General features: G+C 27.1%; 1 protein-coding gene across 1 annotated transcript in view; it reads left to right on the plus strand.

Moving 5' to 3' along the window:
- The first annotated feature begins 828 nt into the window (after positions 1-828).
- The window catches only part of LOC127282297 (armadillo repeat-containing protein 5), a 38,036-nt gene continuing 20,632 nt past the window's right edge, over positions 829-18,232 (plus strand). Inside the window, exon 1 of the mRNA XM_051306466.1 lies at positions 829-1,192. Within this exon, the coding sequence (XP_051162423.1) occupies positions 938-1,192 (255 nt within the window). The 5' untranslated portion in view covers positions 829-937. The remainder of the gene's footprint in view (positions 1,193-18,232) is intronic.

The raw sequence follows: 18,232 nt of genomic DNA on the forward strand, positions 1-18,232 counted from the left end.
AATCTTACTGTAAATAAGGACAGTCAGTTTCATGCGTTTAAAGCTTATCTAAATTTATTTCTGCTGCATAAAATTAATCCTGGGAATGTAAATAACAACTTAAAAAAATATAAACCAGCAAATATTACCTTTTAAAGGAAGCAACTTACGTAATTTGTGAAAAATAGGGATTTTGTCCCCATTTACCCCAACTGACCCAAACTTTAAACTGCATACGAATTAATGTTAAAATTAATTTGTACTTGTAAATGCAGCTTATATACAGTTTCAATGTATGCATTCAGTTTGTGGGCACCTCAAACCGCCCCAAAAAAATAACGAAAATTTTTTTTTCTATATGTAAAAAATAACAAAAAAAATTAGGTAAAATATAACTAAAAAAATTATGTAAAAAATAACTAAAAAAATTATGTAAAAAATAACGTTAAGAAAAAACAAAAAAAAATTCAATGTACAAAATAACAAATTAAAAAAAAAAAATTTTCATTTAAAAAAAAGTTAAAATTTACAAAAAATAAAAACAACATTAAGAAAGTATAATGTAAAAAATAACAATTTTTATGTTTTGTACAATATAACTTTTTTATGAAAATTCTTGTGTAGTTTTGATACCGACTCAATTTTTTCCCATAAGAATAACATTGTGTCGTCCGTTTATTTTCCCTCCAGCTATCTGACGTCATACTCAAACTCGAAATATCTCGACGTAGTGTGACACAGCCTAATTCAAATTTTCTCTCTCTTTTACTCTAATTGCTGCTTGCACAGACAGCTGAGGTGTGTAAGTCCCTTAACGGTCTGCTACAGCGATTCTCATGCATGCCTATACTACTTTCCTACCTCTGGTTTTTGTCAAAAAATCAGCTGGATATTTTTAAGGTTATGTTATTTCTATAATAATTCATATTTTCTGTTATTTAATAACAAATTTCGAGAAATGTCATCGGATTTTCAAAATGAGGATTTTCAAATAGTTAACAAATTATCAAAATATATAAGTAATAATTCTCAAGAAAAAATTATTTCAATTTTAAAAAGGACTAAAGCTGATTCAAAATATGAAAAGCAATTTATCAAGGAAGAAAATTTAAATCTTTTAATAGATCTTTTACAATTTCGAAATCTTGAGATTATTAATCTGACTCTAAGTCTTCTAGCAGATATGTGTAAAGTTCTTGAAATCAGGGAAAAGGTGAGTAATAACATTCAATTATAAATATGCTGAAGCTTCCAAATTTAATGTCGATAAAATAATAAAAAGAATTTTTTTAATGAACAATTAAGCAAATAGTCTTTATTGCTTTAAAAGAAACTTTAATTATGGCCCCCCCATTATACTCTTAAAAACTTTAAATTCTTAACCAGCAGGGGGAGACATAGTTTACTAATAGATTAAAAAGTTTTGTTTTCTTATTTTGTCGATGTAAACGTTGATAACTTCAGCTTTATCAATTATAAACTTAAATATCTTAAGTAAATAATCTTTCTATAAATAAATTTGCACTACTATCGCTCAAGCGCACTAAAAAAATGTATGTTAACATAATTAAAAAAATTTTAAGCAATTTTATTTAAAAATCTCTTATTTTTCAGGCGAATATTTTCTTAATTCCTTAATCATATTATTGCAGAGTAAATTTTCTTTTTTTATTGATAGAATTAATAATTAAATGTAGAAAGTTCAAGGATGTTACTTTGTAACCTCAAATTTTGTATTTTTTAAGAATCATTATAATTCAAAAAGTGTTTAAGAGGGGAAACTCATGTAAAAAAATTATTTATAATTTTTTTTCTTGCTTTAAAAGTTAGTTTACTATCTGTAGAATATGATCCAACATTATTAGTCTATAATTCGAAGTATAATTTTTGAAGGGTAGAATGACAAAAGGACAAGCGCCAATTTTTCGAAATTGAGGTTTTTGAATAATAAAAACCAAGTAAATTCATTTATCTATTTATTGCGTTTTTAAATGAGTTTTTAGTAAATAATATTAAAATCATAAAATAGCCTCAAATTTAATTCATTACAATTCGATTGAAAAACAAAAGAAAATGGTAAGTCAACAATTATATAACAATAAAATGCTTGGTCTGTCCTTCTGTCCTAACTTGAAGTTGGCCTTTTCTGATTTCACGTGTTTTTTTGAATAGTAATCTTATGACTTGTCAAATTTTGACAATTCTTTTTCTCATTTTTGCCAAAGTTGTATAATTGCGTTTCCAAATTTCGGAATAAGTTTCTTTAAAATTCCAAATTCGAAAATTCAATTCACGAAGCTAAAGTACACAACGTTTACCAACGAAATTTTTTTTAAATTTGCATATTGATTCAAAAATTGTATACAAATACAAAAAATTTATGATGAGAAAAAAGATGTGCCAGGAAATTTCGTACAAGATAGTAATTTGAAAAAAATTTATTTTTAAAAATTAATTTTTAAGGTACCAGGGGCCAACGAATACCTATTAAATATTAATTATAAAAACATAGGCCTCGAATCAACTTAAAGACACAAAAAAGTCGTTTTAGTCGATTTATATTCCAAAAAAAAGTGGATTTGTTTTTTATTTTAACAAAAATATTTTAGATTTTTAAAAAAAAAAATTTTTTTTTAATAAAAATCCTTTTTGAAGGGTTAAAGTTAAAATTTTTAGAAATAATTAAATTTTAAAAGATATTGTTAATTTTCAAATTATTGAAAATTCAATTAATTTTGAATTCAAATTTTTGAGAATAATGAAATTTTATTTGATTTTAAATTTGGAAAATAATTGAATTTCAGTTCATTTTGAATTGAAAATTTTGGGAAATAATTGAATTTTAATTGAAATTTTGGATAATAATTTAATTTAAGTTCATTTTTGATTGAAAATTTGGATAATTAATTTTGAATAGAAATTTTAGAAAATAATTGAATTTTATTTCATTTTAAATTGAAAACTTGGTAAATAATTAAATTTTAAATTGAAAATTTTGGATAATTATTGGATTTTTAATTGATTTTGAATTAAAATTTCGGGTAATAATTGAATTTTAGTTTATTTTGAATTGAAATTTTTAAAAAATAATTCAATTTTATTGTGATATATTTTTTTTAAATTATAAAGAATTGTTAAATTTCATAAAAAATTTAGTTGAAAAATAATTTTGATATAATTGAATTTGTGATGTATTTCATTAAAATTATTAAAAATAATTAATTTAGTGAAGAATCATTTTAGTTCATAATTTGTTTAATAATTGAATTGAAGAAGATCTGAAGATCTACATTTTATACTAAAAAAATGTATTTTATTTACATTTTTTTTCAAATGTAAAAAAAATGTCTCCTTTTATTAAAATAGGTCGATAAAAGTGGTATTTTTGAAAAAAGTCGGAAAAAGTCGTATAATCCGAGGCCTGTAAACATATAATTTTCATTATTATCATTTAATATGTAATAATATTCTAATAAATTAAATTATTATTGATAATATTAATCTTTAATTTCTTTATAACAAACAATTAAATACTTAATTTGGCGCGCTTGCGCGCGTTTAATTTTACTAGTATTGTGAATAATTTAATATGGTTAGAAACATTGCTTTTAACAAAATTAAAATAAATAAAATAACAGTATTAATCAAAATAATAATAATAATATTAATAATAAATTATTAATTGTAATTTTATATAATTTTAATATCATTTTGTTATTAGTTTTTAACTATGTTTATAATTATAATAATTGTTAACAATTAAATTTAAAAATGAGATATTGTTTTATTGCAAAGCACCCACTTAATTCATAGTTTTTTCGAAAACCAACAACTTTTCTCAAGCAATTTTTTGCTTCCTCTCCTCTCGATGAAGCTTTGTATTCGTGACGATTTTCGATTTTTTAAAAATGTGTTACATGGGCTTATTTTTACCTAGAATGCATATGGGCAAATCCACGAAACTTTAAACGTTTGTGATTCTCGAATCGAACACTTAAAAATCTGAATTATTTTTAATTAAAACTTTGGGTTTAATTTTTTTTTGCTAAATTAGATACAAAGCAACATTTATGTACAGTATTACAAAAAAATATTTATTTGACAATTAGTTTTATAAGTTAAAAAGTGAAAAAATGCTTAAATTTCATTTGAATTTCTTGAAAAAGTTTATATTCTTAACGTTTTTATTTTTGCGGCGTGTAAAATATCACTTTAGCTACTATGGAAATATCAAACAGACATATTTTGTCAAAAAATTTTCACTATCCCATTAGTGTGCCACCACTAAAACTAAAAATACGAAGGTTTGATTGAGTGATAGCACTTTTTAAAACAATTCAATTGAACGTCTTCTTACGAAAATATCTATTACGGCGTTGGATAAAAATAAAAGTTCAATGCATTTCTTAAAAAGTGATGAAAAAAACAAAAAATTTAAGACCTTTTTCAATGATGTGCTTTTAATTGTATTCCTGTGGCAACAATTTAAAGATGATAATAAAAATCGTGATTTCATTTAAATTTATACATTTTTGAAAGGCACAATTGCATTTTTGCTTTAAACAGGTCAATCTACCCTACTGAAAATCCCTGTACAAGATCTTGTACAATTTCCTGTACAGGATCAACAACTGAACTTGTACAAGTTCTGACCAGTTCCTGTACAAGAAAATGCATACGAATTTGGAACAAGTTCATGTGTGAGATCTTGTACAAGATCTTGTAAAAGAAAATGTACATGATCTTGTACAATTTCATGTATAAGTACTTGTACATGAACACGTTCATGTTCTTGCACATGTTAATTCATGTTTTTCTTTACTAAAAATTAAAAACTTCAAAGGCTGCGCAATAGTTTACTTTAACCTTTACAGCTGCGCAATAGTTTTAAGCATGCATGAGTTACGAATCTTAGTGATTAAAAATTATCAAAATCTCAAATTTTATTAAAAAAAAAAATTTTTACAACTATACATGTGCAAGAACATGAACGTGTTCATGTACAAGTACTTATACATGAAATTGTACAAGATCATGTACATTTTCTTTTACAAGTATCTTTCTTGTACAAGATCTCACACATGAATTTGTTCCAAATTCGTATGCATTTTCCTGTACAGGAACTGGTCAGAACTTGTACAAGTTCAGTTGCTGATCCGGTACAGGAAATTGTACAAGATCTTATACAGGGATTTTTAGTAGGGTATGGTGTGATCGAAACATTTTTATACATATATTTGAACACAAAAACGCCGCTTAAGGATTTTGAGTGAAATAAATTTTATTAAGTTAAGAATATGCTGAAAACACTTTTTTGGAGTCTTTACGCCCTCTTTTCTCAAAATCCTGACGTGCTAAGCAAATTTGGGTGTCAGAATCGTGTTTAGAGGACGAAAATACTTAGGAAACCACTCCGATATCAAAAATAAAAAAAGTTGAATTTTTCAATTTTATATGTAATTTATTAACATTAAAGAGTTTAAAGTGTTAAACATTGACGGCGTGAGCTAAAAATGAATCACGCATATGAATTTGTAGTGCTAAAATGTACTTAAACGTGTATACAAAGTGACATCAATGTGCCTGGAAATTAAAAAAAGAAATTTTTTTCTTGAAAATTAAAGGTTTCGTGGATTGGCCCATATATTTGAAGTTTTAAACAAATGTCCAGATGTGTGTGTGTGTATGTGTGTATGTCACAAAATCTTGTGTACAAATTATCTCCAACACTCTTTGATGGATTGTCCTGAAATTTTGTAGGCTTATTGCAGTCATCAATATCTAAAATCAGTCACAGAGATTTCCAAAAATATCCACATAATTTTTTTATGGCACTTTCAAAAATTCGAAAATACGTTTTTTAACCAAAAAATTCTTTATACTGTAAATTTAATTGAGCACCCGAATCAAAAAAACTCGATTTGCGCTCGAACAAACGTTGTCAAGCCAGTCAAGCCCGACAAAAATTAAAAAAAAATAAAATTCTGAAATTTTAAAATATACAACCATATAGAGAATAAATATACGCAAAATGACATTTTATTTTTTTTAATTTTTGTCGGGCTTGACTATCTTGATAAAGTTCGTCCGAGCGCAATTCGAGTTTTTTGATCTGGGTGCTCAATTTTTTTTGTCCGAAAAACTGATTTCTCGCATTAATACGAATTGATTAACCTATATAAAGTCTATACTTTACTTAAAATCTATAAAAATCATTTTTTAATTTATCAAAAAAATCGTTTTTCGTATTTTTTGAAAAAACTTTTTTCTTCATGAAAAATTTTAATAAATTTTGTCTGAGTTGTATTCCTGGCATCAAAATAAATCGATTGATGTATATAAAGTTTACATTTTACCAATATTTATAAAATTGATCGGTAATTTTATTTTTAACAAAAAATTGAAATTTTGAAGTTTTTTAAAACTAATAATATATGAGTGTTTATCATGATCAGGAAGCTAAATGGTCATGAAATGAACAAATTTTTAACTTGTTTTTCATTCAGCTCGTCAATTTAACAGAAAAAAACTAATTTTTAAGTTTTTCTTTAAATTGTATATTTTTTTCACAATTGAGCCGCCGGAAAGTAAAAGGGCGCATAAAATTTGTACGGCCGTTCGAGTTGGCCGGCCGTACAAATTTTATGCGCCCTTTTACTTTCCGACGGCTCAATTAATGTTTAAAGAGAATGTGCGCAGTCGATATAACTTTAAAGCACCAGAGTTTTTTATTTTTCTCGTTAATAGGTAGGTTTATTTGAGCAAATTGTTGTTTATTTATTAAAACATAATAATATCTCGAATGGGTTTTCTTAGTTTCTTTTTAAATGATCTGCAGAATTTTTAAATATGTTTTTTTCACTTCCTGTTTTTGATTTAAAAATTAGTTTACTATCTGTAGAATATAATCCTACATTATTAATAGTCCAGTCAAATTAGTTGAAAAACAAGGCATATTATGTTTCAACTCAGGACCTCAATTTTTTTTACTTAATCCCTTCATTTTGGTGTAAATATAAAATACGTAAAGGTACTTCGAACTCCTACCGGAACCTAAAAATGTTTTAAGAAATAGGTGCAAAAAATCAGTATTTTTCAAATTGCCGCCTACCATGACATTTTAGCATCAAAATAGTTATTATAGAAAAGAAAGTGTATAAAATTCTGAGTAATTTGATAAAAAATGAACCCTATAGCTCAAAAATTGACCGAGATATAGCTTCCGAAAAAAACCCATTTTTTCGAGTTTTTAGCAAAAATCCGGTATTTTTCAGTTTTTCCAATATAATTTTGAAACAAATGATTTTTTGTCAGTTAAGGCTGACAAAATTCCTGACTATTTTCAAAAAAGAACAATGTGCTCTAATAGTTTCTGAGATACAGTCTCTCAAAGTTGATGCTTTTGAGGTTTCACATAGAATCTCATTTTATTTTATCATTGTATGTAAAATCTCAAAAGGGTCAAATTTGAGAGACTGTATCTCGGAAACTATTAGAGCTATTACATCGTTCTTTTTTGCAAATTTTCAGGGATTTTGTCAGCTTTAACTTTCCTGTTGGTCATTTTTTCAAAAAATCATTTGTTTCAAAGCTGTACCCGGCTGAAAAAACTTGTACAAGAAAATATACAAGTTCTTGTACATGTTCATTAATGAACTTGTACATTTTCTTGTACATATTTTCTGTGCAGGTTTTATGTACAAGTACTTTTACATGAACACGTTTATGTTCTTGTACAAGAACGTTTGTTTAAAAATGTTTTTGAAAAAAATTTGAAGATTTAATAAGTTATAATTATTAAGAATCTTCACTTATGCATGCTAAAAATTGTTGCGCAGCTGTAAAGGCTTAAGAAAATTACTGCGCAGCCTTTAAAGTTTTTAATTTAAAAAACATAAATGAACATGTACAAGAACATGTTTCACATCTGGTACAAGAAAATGTACATGAAACCGGCACAAAAAAATATATACAAGAACATGTACATTTTTTTGTACAAGTATATTTTCTTGTCCAGGATCTTGTACAAGTTCTGGTACAAGAACATGTCTCAATTCCGGATGCTGAACTTGTTCAAGAACATTACTTGAACATGTACAAGAAAATGTACAAGTTCATTAATGAACATGTACAAGAATTTGTTCATTTTCTTGTACAAGTTTTTTCAGCCAGGTATTGCACTGAAAAAAAAATTTATTTGATTCAAATACTTCAAATTATTTGAAAAATATTTAATTGGTTCAAATACTTTTTATGTGAATAAAAAAAATAGGTATTTGATTCAAATAACTTGAATTATTTGAATCGCATTTATTTGAATCAAATAAATCGTATTTGGTTCAATTAAATAATTAATTAAATTTAATAAATGAATTTATTTAATACAAATAAAAAGTATTTCACACAATAAATTTATGTAATTGATTCAAATAAACTGAATTATTTAATACAAATAATTCGTTATTTAATGCTCATACACTATTTTATCAAGACAAATAAAAAAATATTTCAATTAATGAAATATTCATTTGAAACGATAATAATGATTTACTTGAAACAATTAATTTATTTATTTCACTCAAATATTTCTTTTTATTGAAACAAATAAAAAGTATATGATACAATAACTTTATTTAATGGATTCAAGTCAACTAAATTATTTAATACTAATACACTATTTTATCAAGACAAATAAAAAAAATATTTCAATCTTAAATTTACCTCAATTGTAAATTTTATATATACCAATCGATTCGTTTTCATGTAAGGAATACAATTATTTCATCTATAAACTTAAATTTAAATAATCACAAAATTTTATAGCCAAAATGTGAATTTTTGATATTTTAACTTTCATTAATTCTTTAAATTTAAATTAAAATTTATTATACTTTATATACATATACTGATCGATGTGTCTTGACGTAAGGAAAACGATTTTATTATATATCACCTCAAATTTTATTATTTAAAAACTTTTTCGTTTAAACGAAATTTTTAGAAAAAAGACGATAAAAATTTTTCATTTGGGTGTTTTTTAAAATCCTTTTGTCAATTTTGAGATATTAATATGATAAATAATCCTACCAAATTTTATTTTAATCCATTAAAACCTGTTAAAGTTATCGTATAAACAAAAAAGGAATCCACACACTCATACACACACATACACATACGTACATCCGGACAATTGATCAGGATCTCATATAACATGTTTTTATATAGACACAGAAAAAACTGGGTGTTGTTTTGACATTAAATTCGGTGTTAAAAATGTATGCAACAAATTTTATCCTGTTGGTATCATTTTGACACCAAAATTGGAGAAATTTTAATTTTACCTACTCTAAATGAAAAAATTTTCGCTTATTTAAGAGAAAATCAAATGTTTAATCTGAATTCAGGTTGCAATAATTTTATGGTTAGAACTATGTTATTGAATGCAATTAAATATAAACAAAAGTTTATAATAAAATAGTTTTCACTCTTAGATTTGACATAATTTCAATTGCGGTTAACAAACTTTATTTTTGTTATTATTTAATATAATTAATTTATTGAATATTTATAATGTTATAAAAATAAATAATTTAATTAAATGTTTGTTTTTTTTAAATTTACATTGTATGTTGAATACAATATTTTTATAACCTTTCGAAAATTGTTCTCTATTTACATCATATATATATAAATGTAATTTAAAATTATAATGTGCCATTAAAAATTAAAATAAAAGTTATTTACCTCTTTCCTAAAAAAATATTTACCTTTTTTCTATGATGAAATTTTAGAATCAATAAAATTTCTCCATTTTGACAAAATTTGGTTTAAAAAAATTTAAGTCAACATTAATTATTTATTTCTCAGTTCATATGAATTTGGTTTTAAAAGTAACTTGTAGAATATTCATATTAATTAATTAATACATTAATATGCGGCGATTTTTATTTGTGAAAAATTAAAATATCTATTATTGAAAACAGTAATAGTTAAGAAATTACTTTTTATCACATTTATTTCTATAAGAAACGAAAGATAATATAAATAATATTATACCCAAAATGTCTACTGCAATTTACTCAGTTTATACAGTTATTTTCCATCCATTTTTTATCACGAAACTTTTATATAATTTTTAAATTTTTGTGGTTGGAGAGGTTAATGTTTGAAGTTGACGTTTTATATAAAAATTTGTAATGTTTGTTTATTTCAATTATAATTATACCAAACAAAGGTAAAATACAAAATTTACCCTTATATAAATTACCCTCCAAAAAAATTAGCTGCAACAAAAATAACACCATGTTTTCTCTGTGGAGAAAAATTTGTTTCCGACACTTTGAAAATTTTTACAAACGAAAGGACTACAAAGCTTTCTCCACGAGGAAGCAAAATGATTTGTTTTTCGAATTTATGTAAAATATATATTGTAATTCTTTAATCATTATTAAGATTAAACTGAATTGAATGTGGATCTTATAACCGAGCAACTTTAAAGTTCACATAACGAGTAGTAATTAATTTTTAAAAGTCAAGACATTTCTCAAAATTTGTTAATAAAGTTTTAAATATTTACTCAATTCACTATCAAATTAAATTAGAATTACTGGTTTTTTAGATTATCAAGAATTTTATAAGAAATCATAAGAAATTTATGATCATTGTTACTTTAAAAAATGACCTCTTAAACGTTAGTTTAAATTAGTTATTGTTTTCTTATGAATATTAAAAAATAATAGCGCATATAATTTAAACTAATATATGCGTATTTTCGATAAGTTAGGTAGGGATATATGTTAAGAAAATCAAAGCGAACCTGCGTGCAAGTGTAGTTGTGTATTTAAACCATACCTGCATCCTCTGCTACAATAAAGAACAATTAACAACGATGACCCAATCCTTCGACAGGTAGCAAATAATGGAAAATTTTTTTTTTTTTATTTTAACGTCGTTTTCAATTTTCCGTATAGTTTTAGCAAACGAAATGCGCGCTTTTTAATTCCGCTTTCCTTTTTCATATAGTTTTAGTAAAAAATAAGAAAACTTTCTTATGAATTTTAGAATAGTAATTTTAATTTCTGTTAAAATTGTTTCTACAAAGCTTTTGCTACACATATATTCATTTTTAATAAATAGCCTTAGTTTCCATGACTTGCTAAAGAATATATTAAATTTTTGTATCATTTTTAACATTTATTGCAAAGGATTTTCTTTCCGTGTACCTGAAATCTTCTTTAACTTACTAGCTATTGCATGACGAGCTTCTTTTTTAATTTTTAAACAATTTTTTCTTCCTCGTAGAGGAAGCTTTGCAGTCCTTTCGTTTATAAAAATTTTCAAAGTGGCGGAAATAAATTTTTCTCTATATAGAAACATGTTATATGAGATCCTGATCAATTATCCGGATGTATGTGTGTGTATATGTGTGTATGAGTGTGTGGATTCCTTTTTTGTTTATACGATAACTTTAACAGGTTTTAATGGATTAAAATAAAATTTGGTAGGATTATTTATCATATTAATATCTCAAAATTGACAAAAGGATTTTAAAAAACACCCAAATGAAAAATTTTTATCGTCTTTTTTCTAAAAATTTCGTTTAAACGAAAAAGTTTTTAAATAATAAAATTTGAGGTGATATATAATAAAATCGTTTTCCTTACGTCAAGATATATCACTATCCTTTTCACTCTCATTATTTTCGGTTTTGCATTCTGCATTTACATCAACATGTAACTCCAACCTTACTTTTGGTAGTACTTTATGCTTTACTTGGGTACTTATTCGTCGGCGTGTGTCACAGTTCGTTCAAAAGTTGAGTAAAACGTATGTCCCCACCACGCAATTTCTGACAGGACTGAATGTGAAACTCTAGGCACCCGTAAAATTTTTTACTTAACCATTATTTATAAAACTTTTTAAAAATTTGTAAATAAGTTTACTAGTAGCATTTACATTTAATAAAGCAGTTCAAAAAGATAAAAGTTAATAATTATTAACAATTATAGATTATAAAACCATATATGTGACCGTCCAAGACAAAACAAGGCTTAGCTCCCAAAAAATCAATTTTGAGTTTTTGATGCTAATCGATAGATTTTAAGTTGCTCTTTCACATTCAAAAGTCAGAAATTGTTTATGTCAATTACTTTTGACACTATAACATTCTAAAGATGGTCATGTCAAGCGTGTTCCTTGTTTCTGCTTCTACTTCAATCGCTTGCCCTGTGAAATTTTCTTTTGGGAGCTAAGCCTTGTTTTGTCGTGGACGGTCACATATATTTTAACAGGGCACCAAGTTTATTTATTACGCATCTGAACCTATCACTCTAAAAAATGGGATTTCATAATAAGTCTTTTCATTTAATGTTAAATATTTTATATTTTTTATTATTATTAGTTTATTATTGTTTATTTGAAAATTGAAAAAAAATTATTTTAAAACTTTGCTTTTATGTTTGTCTTATTCACATGAAAAAATCTGTTATTCTATAAATTTCAATATAATTTATATTTTATTTAGTTATTTATTAAAATATAAAATAAATTACTATTTCTTCTGCTAAATAATTTTTAACTTTATTTTTATTCTGTTTTTTTAAACAGATTAATATTTTTTCATATTTTTTTTTTTATTTTAAATTAAAAACTTGAATGAAATTTTTAATTTCTAAACCATAATTAATTGACCGCAATATATTTTATTCTATTAAGAGTCAATAATATAATTATAAAAGTAAAATAAATCATTTATTCACTTTACAAGCGTTTCTCACAAGTTATGAATTTTTCTGCCACTTGATATATAACTCACAGTTTTATATTCTTTTCAAAGTGTTGCTGAAATTTTATAAAGTTTATTTTGAAAATTCATCAATTTTATTTTCACCTACTAAAAATTTATTTTGAACTACAGTTGGTGAAACTTTGTTCAAAAGCGCATGTGTAGCCATTTTATCCAACTTTTTGAGTAAACTTTATACAAAACATTTTCTCACATGTACATTCTGATAAATTAAAAAAACAAATTTGTAGGATATTTTTATTTATATAAATATCTTTATAATTTGTAACAGCATATCTACTCTATGCTTAAACTCAAAACTTTTTAGTAACAGCCTACCATATTTATTTTAAAAATAAACTTTTAAATTTATTATTAAAAAAAATACTCTTGATGTCTATCTTTTTCTTATACTTATTCTTACGTTTACGTTTGCGATTGCGTTTTCTTTTAAGAATCTTTAGTGCGTTTGCCTTTACTGTAGAGTACCATTACCGAAATAAATTTTGGCGGTGTTTAATAATGTTTTAATGTTTTTTCAATATTGTTTTATTATTGTAAATTAAATTATATTAAGCACTGCAATTGTTTATAAAAAATCCTCTAATCCAAAATTTAAATATAAACCATGTTTATGACAATACACTATCTCTAAAAATTTTAGCCACATTGATTAATTATTTACAAAGAAAATTGCAGAAAACTGTTTTTGACGTATTAGAGTAAATTTTGTCTTGAAATACAATGCAGATTCTTATCCCCTTCGCTGTGAGGACTAAAATCTTGAATGTGGGCCCAAAATGTTAAGAAATTTTTTAACGACAAAAATTTGTGAAAATGGGTGGACTTAGGTTTTCGGGGTCGCTGATTACGAATCAGAAGTCAGATTTTCAAAATTCAAAATGGCGGATCCAATATGGCGGACGAAAAAATAAAAAATCAACCGAATTTGCTTAAAACTTGTTACTCGGGGGTTTTTGGGGTCGCTGATTACGAATCAAAAGTCAGATTTTCAACATTCAAAATGGCAGATCCAATATGGCGGACGTCGTTTTTAAGAAATTAATAAATTCGCTTCAAAATTGCTACTCGGGGGGTTTTCGGGGTCGCTGATTACGAATCAAAAGTCAGATTTTCAAAATTCTAAATGGCGGATCCAATATGGCGGACGTTGTTTTTAAGAAACTAATTAATTTGCTTCAAACTTGTTACTCGAGGGGTTTTCGGGGTCGCTGATTACGAATCAAAAGTCAGATTTTCAAAATTCAAAATGGCGGATCCAATATGGCGGAAGAATTTATAAAAATCGTTCGGATTCACTTGAAAGTCGTTATTTGGGGGTTTTCGGGGTCGCTTATTAGGAATTTAAAGTCAGATTTAAAAAATTTGAAATAGTCGATTATGTACAGCGTAAATTTAATAATGGAAATATTATAAATAACACAAATAAAGACCAAATTCTACCCCCGCAGTTAGCTAGTAAATAGTTTAAAATTATCTACAACCCCAGAGTGTACCACGTGGAGGTGTGCGGTGGGATTTTACACTCCTCTTTTTTTTGGTAAATTTTTTATTTTTTTTGTACATTTTTTATTTTTTATTTTTTTTTGTAAATTTTTTATTTTTTTTGGTAAATTAAAAAAAAATTATTTGGTAATAAATAAATATTAAGAAATTAAAATATTTGTTCAAATATTGCATAATTTATCAATGTTTTCTTGAACTTGAAGCAAAAGGACAAAAATGGGTTGCCTATGTGTGGAATTCTTTGAAGCATGGAAATGCACACAGTGATACTTTGCATACTTCGCAAATGACATGTGTTTCTTTTCTAATGTGTTTTCGCCGGCACACGATACATGGTCCAAATTTTTGTCTACCATTAGGGTAGTTGCCTTTACTCGATGGAAAATGGTTAGCGGGATTTTTGAGTCTCTTGTGTAAACCTGGTACCTGTCTTTCTAAAGAGTTTTGCGGTCCCTGATGTTTTCTCAACAGCTCTTCTACTATAAGAACTTTGAACTTTAAAAAGGTCATTTTGGTTCCTATGTGAAGAGCTTTGTAAATGACATAGGAATTGTACAATGTAATGTTTAGCAAATGAAAATACAGTTTACGATACCATTTTATCGTTTTTCGTGTAGTTGGATAAGCTGAAGTGCTCTGATCTAATAAATCAACTCCACCCATGTAAGTATTGTATGCCATGACCATGTTAGGTTTCATTATGGTTTCTCCACTTTTAGGATTTCTTTTTCCTGTGTCGATTAATTCGGGGACATATTTTGTAGTTAACATTGACACAATTTTTTTATCATGCCAAACCATTAAACACAGTTTCGAAGTATGCAGAATTTTCATTTCTCCTTTCTTGATTTCTTTTGTGTTGAATTTTGGTAAGTATTTTCGATTTAATTTCACCGTACCACAGACGTTAGTACCTTCATTGTGGAGTTGGTAATATAACGCAGGCGATGAGTACCAATTGTCAACATACAACGTACGTCCTTTTTTACCGAGATCTAAGAGCAGCTCTTTGACAACTTGTCCAGATATACCAATAGGTTTGTCAACATAAGAATCGTTTCCATCTTTTCCAATATACACTTTGATATTATAAGAATACCCAGTTTTGGACTCACATGTTTGGTACAATTTAATTCCGAATCTAGCTCGTTTATTTCTATTAAATTGCTTGAATTTCAAACGACCTTTCCATAGCAACAAGGACTCATCAATCGCAATATTCTCTCCAGGACGGTAAGTTGTTTGAAATTGTTCTAGCAAATATTCTAAAACCGGTCGAATTTTGACTAAAGCATCATTATCGTCATCAGAATCGGACTGAAAGTGCAACATACTTAGAATAATTCGGAATCTATCATAAGTCATGTAATTCTTAAAAGCTGGAGTCTGTAGAATGGGATCCTTTGTCCAATACATTGAAAGATCTGGTTTCTTGATTATACCCATCAAAATTACAAGAGCATGGAAGGCATACATTTCGTTAATCTCTACAGGAGAAAATTTTAACATTCGAGTTTTTTTTTAATTTCCCTTGCTCCATAAGGTTATTTTTTTTACTCTCTGCGAAAAAATTTGTTTGTGTACAAATCATATCGACAAGATTTTCGTCGCAAAGAGTCTTGAAAAGAGCCTCGGCAAAAAGTGCCCCTTTTTCGTACCTCGAATTTTGAAACTTTTTTTATGCCAAATGGTTACATATGATGACCCAATAATCCCTGCAAAATTTCAAGATGAGCATGTGCCCCCTTTCCGAAATACAGGGGGTCAAAGGGGGCCATGTCCAAAATTAGAATATGCAATATAATCGAATAATAATGTTAAAAAAAATCAGACCAAATGGTTCCCTTAAGATTTTCGTCTGCTGATTACGAATCTAAAGTCCGTTTTTAAAAATTCAAAATGGCGGATCCAATATGGCGGACGACATTTTTAAAAATCGATCCAATTGACGTGAAAATCGTTACTCGGGGGTTTTTGGGGTCTCTGATTACGAATATGATGTCCGTTTTTTAAAATTCAAAATGGCGGATCCAATATGGCGGACGACATTTTTGAAAATCGATTTCAAGTCAATTGGATCGATTTTCAAAAATGTCGTCCGCCATATTGGATCCGCCATTTTGAATTTTTGATAACGGACATCATATTCGTAATCAGCGACCCCAAATAACGATTTTCAAGTCAATTAGATCGATTTTCAAAAATGTCGTCCGCCATATTGGATCCGCCATTTTGAATTTTTAAAAACGGACATCATATTCGTAATCAGAGACCCCAAAAACCCCCGAGTAACGATTTTCACGTCAATTGGATCGATTTTTAAAAATGTCGTCCGCCATATTGGATCCGCCATTTTGAATTTTTAAAAACGGACTTTAGATTCGTAATCAGCAGACGAAAATCTTAAGGGAACCATTTGGTCTGATTTTTTTTAACATTATTATTCGATTATATTGCATATTCTAATTTTGGACATGGCCCCCTTTGACCCCCTGTATTTCGGAAAGGGGGCACATGCTCATCTTGAAATTTTGCAGGGATTATTGGGTCATCATATGTAACCATTTGGCATAAAAAAAGTTTCAAAATTCGAGGTACGAAAAAGGGGCATTTTTTGCATGGGGCTTGCCGAGGCTCTTTCAACGGGAGAACTATTTGAGGTCAACCCAGAAGATGGCTGCACTCCATGATCGTCAGTAAAAGGATGTATAATAGGATTAAATACATTTTGTTCAGTCCATTTAAAATCTGCTCGCAAGTTTGCGAGACGTGCATTCAAAGGTACGTTAGATTCTGCACATGATTCATCTGATTCTACATCAGTATCTGAAATCGTATATTCTAAATCATTCCGATCATTGATACTTTCTTCTTCGCAACTCGATTCACTTATCAAGAAAGCATCACTCTCATCTCTACTAGCAATACACTCCTCTGAGTCCGAATCTGTGACTTTTCTTTTCTTCCACGGTCTTGACGTTTCAAATCAATACCCGAAATACTTTATAAAATGGAATTAATGATGGAATGAAAGTAAAAAGATATTTGTTACTAAGTAAAATATTGAAACAAAAGATAAACGCTTACAAGGCGTAGTTACATTGTTTCTCGGATAGAATTTACCAATTAAAGTTCTATGATTATTATCAATATATGAGTTGAAAATTGTGAAAAATGCAGTATATGACAGTAAATCTAAACAATTGTGTAAAAGCGCATGTTAGCAGCTTAGTACGTGAAATATTGAAACAAAAGATAAACGCTTATAAGGCGCAGTTATATTGTTTCTCGAGTCAACTTGACCAATCAAAGTTCTATGATTATTATCAATATATGAGAGTTAAAAATTGTGAAAAGTGCAGAATATGACAGTAAATCTATACAATTGTGTAAAAGCGGATGTTGGTAACTTATCACGTGAAATATTGAAACCAAAGATAAAAGCAAATAGGGCGTAATTACATTATTTGTCGGTTCAAATTAGCCAATTGACGATTTATGATTACTAAAAAGATATAAATGTCCTAACTTTTTAAATAGTGTAATACACGATAATAAATATATTGTGTAGTGTACAAGTGATAGATGTGGGTTACTCAGCACGTCCAATATTCAAACAAAACATAAGCGCTTAGAAGACATTTCTTCCTTAGGTTACATGTATCAAGACGATTTCAATAATTTTTCAATATCTTTGAAGAACTTTATATAATATTAGGTTTGCCATATAAAATTGTAAAAACCTGACAATAAAAATCTATGCATTTTTTTATTAGCCAGCTATCTTGTGTCCTCCATTTTTAATTTTGAAAATCTGACTATAGTCACGAATTCAGCAACCTCAAGAAATTCAAAGTAACCATTTTTAAGCAATTAGCATTAATTTCTTAAAATTTTTGAAAAATAGTCCGCCGTAATGGATCCGCCATTTTGAATTTTGAA

The sequence above is a fragment of the Leptopilina boulardi genome, unplaced genomic scaffold (genome assembly GCF_019393585.1).
Source record: "Leptopilina boulardi isolate dan_hultmark-lab unplaced genomic scaffold, ZJU_Lbou_2.1 LbouV2_292, whole genome shotgun sequence".
Lineage (NCBI taxonomy): Eukaryota > Metazoa > Arthropoda > Insecta > Hymenoptera > Figitidae > Leptopilina > Leptopilina boulardi.